Here is a 7,679-nt window from a genome sequence, read left to right as displayed (position 1 = left end):
ATGCAAAGGGAAACACACAACCCAAGCGGTTAGCTGTTCAGATGGCAATGTAAAAAAAGCCTTTGATCTAAAAAGACCTACAAAAGAGCTTTGTGTAGTTTGAAGGCACATCTCTTTTGAAAAAAAAAAATGGATTCAATAAACAATATTGCATCACCCATCTTGCCTTTTTTTGTAAGAGAAACTTCATCATGATCAAGGTTCTCTCCTCTGACCAGCAAAAATATTTCAGCCTAAGCATTCAAAATGAAGGATATGGACCGTCACATTTTGTTGCTTGACAGAGTTAAACATCAAGGAGAATACAAACACAGAATACTCATGAGCTTCTCTCTACAATGTCACAAAAAGATATAAACAGAATTGTTATATTCAACCTCTTCTATCTTCAGAACTTGTCTTCTAGTTTTCAAACAGCTCATTAAGTGTGATCATGCATCTTCTGGTCGCTGTTCAAGAAGGACAAAGTGACAAGTTCTTATTTTTATAGTTTTATTTGTAAAGAACATAGCATGAAAAGCTGTATTTAAATGTACTTCAAAACCTGAAAAACTCATGTCAGTTTATGATATGTTAAAGTGCTTGGTATAACAATACTTTCTGAAAATAATCCAGTTCTGATTCAGTTAGTAATAATGTAAAGACAAAATAATGATAATCATAATAATTGATTCTTTTTTTTTTTAAATCTATACAGGGCACATTTGTACATTTCAAGTTTAACACAGAATATTTCCCTATGAGATTCACACCTTCATTTGACTGAAAGACAGAAATTTCTTAATTATGCCATCAACATTACTTTAAAAAGAGAGATAATTTTGAATAAAGATAAACTAATTTCACGTCAGCTCAGAGCAAACAGATTTTTCACTGAACACAATGGAATCCAGTTAGTTTCAGAGAATTATAAATACATGTTTTATAGAGACTCAGTGATGCATTTGATTTTCTGACTTTCAATCTAGTGTACTGATGTTAATATAGTAATACTATGCAGAACTCAGACACTAGAAAGATAATATATGGTTAAAGAGTTAACTGAATAAACGTAGGTGTCAGAGGGCTTTGATCTTTCCAAAATTTCCATTTCTCAACCAAGGAAGGTGCTTTAATACTGAAGTATAAATTGTGTTAGCTTAAGAGATTGGCTTCTCACCATTCTAATGAACTAGAATGATTTCTGTAGACCTCACAGGACAAAACCTCACAGTTTCCAATTATTGAAGTAATCTACTAAAAAATACATGAAAGAATAAAATTTCATTGTAAAGAACCATACCCCCTAGGATGTCAAGTAACTAGTGAATTAGGGATTAGAGGCACTCAACTGTGCCTCATGCTTCAGAATACCTTAGGGCACCTCCAGTGTTTTATTGCATGCAAGGGAATTTTAGACATAATGTTCTTCCCATATCATTCATGTGGTGTGAAGCTTAACAAAATAAATGCGTCTCACAAGTTAAATTTTTCCATGTGCACTCATGTGTTAAGTGAAATACTATGGGTTCTTTTATCTAGTTTGTAAGGAAAAAAAATCCATATTTAAGGTTTTTAGTTAGACAGGTTTTGATTTATTCTTTAGATTTAAAAGACTACCTTTAAGTCATCCTTCCCCTCTCATGCTATGGACAGTCCTTGCCATCTATGCCTGCCTTTTAAAGACACCTCCATTTTCATTTGTACCCTAAGCTACACATATTTTCCACTTAATTTTCTTGTAGTCCAGTGTCATGGCTACTTATCTTCATCAGCCGTAAGTACTTAAAAAACCTGAAAACACAACTAGGAGGATGCAGATTTCTCTGGAAAGGAAATGTAATCTACTTGCAAAAAGCCAACAGATCAATGACAAAATGGATAATTTTTCATGGTGCAATGAAGATAATTTTGATGATGGGAGGTCAGGTGGGTGGGAGGGAGGGAGGGAACATTAACACTAATTGTAGGACATTATATTGTTGGTTAGCAAATAATGAAAATTTAAACTCTGAACTCTCAGCATCACACAATAGTTTATAATTCGTTCAAAAAGTCAAGTGGTAGGGATGAATTTTCATTTATTGGCCATATCATCTGTTGACTAGCTAGAGTGGCTTGGACATCCTAAAACACACCCTTCTGATGATTTAAAGATGTTAATGTACAGATGTGGCTTCTAATCCAATCCCACTGAATTGTTCATAGCTTCCCAGGATCAGTTCTCCACAACACCAATAGTGAGACTGTGGTCCTGGATAGAACATTTTGGATGGCATTGGTCAATTCAAGCAAGAGCAGATTGATAGATTCTGAACAATTTTGTTTTGGTAAAATCTGTGCCCTTGGTTAAATCAAGAAGCAATGAAGAACCCCTCCCATGTTGAGGATAACAATTTGAATAAATGTTCAGATACTGAAATAGCTCTGCTAAGCAGAGAATGATATAGACCAGATGAGATACCTTCCTGGGCTCCTTTTCTTTTAGTCAGCCTTCTATTCATGCACCACAACTCTTGCTTCTAGTAAGACGGATGCCATCAGTTTGCTTTTCATCCTTACAGGAGATCTGGGGTGGGACTTCCTTCCTGACACCAAAATGAATGCTGTTACAAGCACTGCTCATGTGGACAGCAGCTAGCAGAGTGGTTATTTCTTATAAGCTCTCAAAAAGAGAGAGTATACCACCATCAGACCATGCATAAGCTTCATCAGCCTGGGAGGTGAATCCTTCTACCTAGTATCTTCCACAGTGCTTTACACTACTATAATTTGCAAAAGCTAGTGCTATTTTCTATCAATACTTAATACTTTTGTATTATCTAATTTACACTTTGCCTCCACCTCCCTCAGCCTGCCTTTATCCCTAATCTTTTTCAAATACTCTGAAGGAGCAGTATCTTCATCCTGCCTCACCATAGTTCACTGGATATGTTAAACTTTATCTACAAGCGAGCAGTGACTAAAATGCCCATTTTCTAATACTGTTCTGAAGGTGGCAACATGCAAGCAGGAAAGAAACATTTTTTTCTAAGCGCCTTTCATTTTCTGGATCTTGTTCCTCTTCATTATATGTATTTGGGGGGGGGGGGGGGGGGGACACTTTAGCTTTCCAGACATAAAAAGCACTGTTCAAAATTCATCCAAAATCTTTTGTAGCGCACTGCAATTATGACCTACAATGTAATTTGTTATTTTAGCAAAGGAGCTCTCCCCCAAGCAAAGACTATTTATACCAAGCTGTGTGATGTCCCCAGGCATCCACTGAAGAAGTAAGTTGTGATCAAATTGATTAAACCAGTTAAACAAACAAAAGGATTTTGAACCACTGCTGAAGGTTAATAATGGCTGAGAGTTAACATACTCCCAGCTTTGCATAAATCTAATCTCAGTGGAAGGAAAATGGAATGATACTTCTCAAATATTTTCAGCCTGCTATCACCCACCTGGCTTTAAATAATCTAGCTTTTATTTTACCATGCACAACTTCAGCAGCTCCCAGTTAATCCAAGTTCTGGGTCTGTGACATTTTTGTTTCTTTAACACATTGTTAGTTTGAAACAGTAGGAGACACAAGCCTTGACACCAATTCCCCTTGCCTCTTTTTTTTATAGCTGAATAATTCCAAAGCAAAAAGTGATCCTGTGCCTCCTAGGAACACTAACTCTTCAGGATAAAGGAAGACTAGTAACTTGCCAGTATATCACAACTGGTTGAAACAGTTCTGTAGCACAGCAAAGTCGGTGTATGTGACTCTATAGCAACGTGTGTCTCAAACAGAAACAGAGTTTGGTTTTTTTTAAATCTTCTGAACCAAGTTCTTCAACAAATCTATAAAAGCAGAAACTTCTCACAGTACGTCCTCACCTACAGACAAAAGCAGACAGCCAACCTGACTGAACAGGGACAAAATGACAAATCAAGCTATTGACACTTTTCAAATATAGTCTGGTACTGTAAAAAGAACAAACAAACAAAAAAAACAAACAAACCCCAAACCAAGCCAGATATCAGATCCTGGTAGGTTCTCTTGGAGGTTCAACAATTCCTCATGTCTAGCATTTAAACATTACATCTGCACCTAAACTTGTGCTGACTGATAAAGATTACACAAAAGATCTTAAATAATGACGACTCACAGCTTATATGCATGGAAAGGTTTGGATCTAAAACACAAAATAAGGGGAAACCATGTACAGTAAACAGTATACATTCACAACATTTCCAAGAATGAGATGAGAGCAATGGCTACACATTGCTACTTGCTGTGTTCCTTTGCAATACCTGAAAAAAGCCCTGCTGAGTTTGCACTGTATTTACACACTGACTGGCTTCTTCCTTGCTATCAAGCAGCAACACCCCTGTTCCCCCACCCTCCCACAATTGTAAGCTACTTATTTTCAGCACAAGAACATTGTCTAAGAAAAAAGTTTAAGAGTAATATAATTTCTTAAAGATAACATATTTACACACATCTAACACATGAAAATACTCTATTTTTATTCTGTTTCAAATAAACTACAATACCGCATTTTAGCTTGTCTGCAGCTTTAGGACAGTCCAGAATCTGGTGTAAACTGGGTTTCCCACTGCTACCCAATAACAGGGTGCTTTTGCTTTACAGTGATCCACTACCGCAGCATTCAAGTTCTAACAGGTCCCCAATTTTCATTTGCTTGCTGAGCAGAGAAATAGTGAAGTTCTCTTCAAAGCCATGCTAAACATCCACGCCTTTAATGAGTGACCCTTCTAGGATGATGTTGAAATCTTGTAATGTCTGTAGGACTCTGAGGAGGGAATTCACTGTCATGCGGTCCCGCAGAAGGGCATTCTCCTCATACATCCTTGTGATGGCAGGACACTCTGCTAATAATGGAATCCACTGAGGAAGCAAATGATCCCTATCAGAGAGAACAGTGGAATTAATGCAATATATTGTCCAGTAGAACTGAATCTAAAACACATCCCAGAACACATTATCAATTTTTCTATATGTGACATGTGTCATTTGCACTTAAAAGCTTCCTATTTCAGTGGGATCCTGTTTATATTATTATTTATATGCAGTGGCATCTGGAGGCCCAATTAGGTGAATATCATGTTGTTTTTAGACATTACATAAAATCATGTAGTAAGAAGTGCCCCATTCCAGTTTTCAGTAGATGTTAATTCGTTTTACTATTTCTGAATTTCTATTCGGAGAAACAGAAGCACACTATTATATTTGGGTCAATGAAAAAACCATCTAAAACTTTTAGAGTGTGTTTCAGTATAAATCTCTGACCACAGTATAGGTAAAATAATTATTTTAATTTGCTGAGGATTGACATAGGAGAATAGAGGCAGGGAAGAGATCAAAGAAGTCAGATTAATGCCATGGGAAAAGAAGCAGTTTAATTTCCAGGCTAGTAGCAATGAAAGAAAAATCCAGGGAATTCTATATCGGTGAAATGTAATTTAAAAAATAAAACTATCTAGATGCATAAGACAAAGGAAGCGAAAAAGGAAGAGATATCTATACAAGTACACAAGAATCTTATTAAGAAGGGCAGATTTTCCATCCCAAAAGGTTTTCAAAGACAAAAATAGACATGTGCTGTTTTCGTTTAGGTTATTAAAAAGAGTGGAGGAAGAAAAAGTGGACCGATTCCTCTTTTGAGGATATGCTGAACTCATAAGGCCTGTGCTTTCTGTAAAAATCACTTAAAGACAGACATGCACACAATTTCCCAGCATTAACCTGAATTTCATTAAAACTGAAAAAAATGACTTGCAGAAATGTATACACTAATCATAAAGAATAATATACATCTAACTTAAATTTCTCCTCTGCTCTTAAGAGCATTTATTTAAAAGTGGACAAGTGATACGTCCAAGATATTTTAAAGCTGGTCAATGAAGGTGTCCAATAAGAGTGATAGAACAGTCAGTTGAACAACATTGTAACATGAGAGAACACCACAGTGAAGGATGCCAATCTGTACCTAGTTCCCAGGCAAACCAGGATCTGGAATTTGCCATCCTTCCCAATGTTCCTTGGTGCAGAACTGACAGCATTTACATAGTGACAGAATGTTTTGCAAGATGATCTCTGAAGCAAGACATCCTCTTCATTGTCCCCAAACTGGTCAGTGGTTTCAAAGTAAGCAACAGCTTTCTCTGGGGAGAGAAAGTAAAACCATGCCATGATTCATAGGAAACACCCTGAAGCTACCGTAGCACCTTACAACTATGCAAAGAAAGCCATTAGAAAAAGGCAGCATGTGCCAAAAGCTACCTCACAGATACTATATATCAATATAGGGTGAAACATGGGTGTGACAGGATGTGGTCATGGAAGACCACTTGGGACTGTGCTGATCATGCCACTGATGCCTGCATTCTTGCTCTCAGGGCTCTCCACCTCCCTGTCCTTGTGGACCAGATCCTCTGGTCTCGCTCAGACAAAAGGCACAGAGCCAGGGTTACCATCCCCCTGTAGAGCAATGCAGACACTGAATCACTTCAGCTCTGGGAGGATACAGTTCTAGAGCACAACACCCAGGAAACCAACTCCAAATAAGTCCATCTTTCTCTGTGTAAAAGGTTTTCACAGGGAAAGCTCATGAGGATTCACCTCCTTTATCAACGAAAGAGAGATGCACACCATTTGCTCCCCTCAGGTAACAATTTTTTACACTTGGCCTGACAGTAAACAAAAATGTTTTTATTAAGTACAAAAAGTAGGATTTAAGTGGTTGTTTTCTCTTGTAAACAGATCAAAATAGATTTCTAAATAAAAATGAACAAAAAATGCAGGGCTAGTGCTAATTCACTAAGAAACTGGATACACGCAAATTTTTACCAAAACAGCTGCTGTTATTTCAGGCACAAGCCTCAAGACAGAGATGATCTCTTACTCTGATCTGGGCCTCCAGACTTCTTTCAAGTTCTTTTTTCTCTTAGGGTGTGCCAGGCAGTTTCCAAGTGCCAAATATAAAGGGCTGATAGCTTCCTATTTTCCTTAAACAGACTTTCCTCCAGGGCAGGAATCTTTTGTTTGGCATCCCCACTCCCATGGAAAAACACCAGGCTCAAAATGGATTTCAGTACCAAGTGGTATGGTCACATGTCTTTCTAGATCAACCACCTTCTGGACTTATAGGACAAACAAAGCTGTTTACAAGTCGTTAAGTTGATCACCAAGCCATTAGGCTTCCTGGGCACCAATAATGGCTCTCATTAGCACATTTAAAACTATAAAGACTCATGCTTCATATTTCTAACTTCACATACCAGAATGATACATGCAGCAAACAAGACACCTAAATAGAACAAATTGCAACTATAAGACTGATACAATTCAAGACCTATTTTGCATAAAACATCTTAGAATTATGCATATCCTTACACTGTTTCTTTCTTTAGCTCCTGTCCTTTTGCTTTCATTTACACTGCCCCCTCTGCTTGGGTAACTGCCCCACTTCCAATTGTGCCAGCCATTCCCTTCAAATGCCTCCTAAAACACCCACTTCTACTAGGCTAAAATACATTATTAGCTCACATCAGTTAAAAGCCCTCCCCACTCCACCCCAGCATTACGTGTGTGTTGGCGACGCAGAAAAAAACCCTGTTCATGTCCCAACTTGTCATCTCACCTGGGTTTTCCAGTTCACTTCATCTAATCTGTGCCTGTCTTAGACTGAAAGCTGCTCAGGACA

The 7,679-nt window shown here is 37.7% G+C and overlaps 1 protein-coding gene across 4 annotated transcripts in view; it reads right to left on the bottom strand.

Moving 5' to 3' along the window:
* Nucleotides 1-475: 475 nt before the first annotated feature.
* DENND5B (DENN domain containing 5B) overlaps nucleotides 476-7,679 on the bottom strand; it is a 189,130-nt gene continuing 181,926 nt past the window's right edge. For all 4 annotated transcript variants that reach the window (XM_075940597.1, XM_075940587.1, XM_075940572.1 and 1 more), the window contains 2 exons: nucleotides 5,964-6,138; nucleotides 476-4,880 (listed from right to left, as the gene is read on the bottom strand). In XM_075940597.1, coding sequence (XP_075796712.1) covers nucleotides 4,697-4,880; nucleotides 5,964-6,138 — 359 coding nt within the window. In that variant the 3' untranslated portion in view covers nucleotides 476-4,696. The remainder of the gene's footprint in view (nucleotides 4,881-5,963; nucleotides 6,139-7,679) is intronic.

This window comes from Pelodiscus sinensis, chromosome 1 (assembly GCF_049634645.1).
Source record: "Pelodiscus sinensis isolate JC-2024 chromosome 1, ASM4963464v1, whole genome shotgun sequence".
Classification (NCBI taxonomy): domain Eukaryota; kingdom Metazoa; phylum Chordata; order Testudines; family Trionychidae; genus Pelodiscus; species Pelodiscus sinensis.
This window is presented reverse-complemented; position numbering and strand designations above follow the sequence as displayed.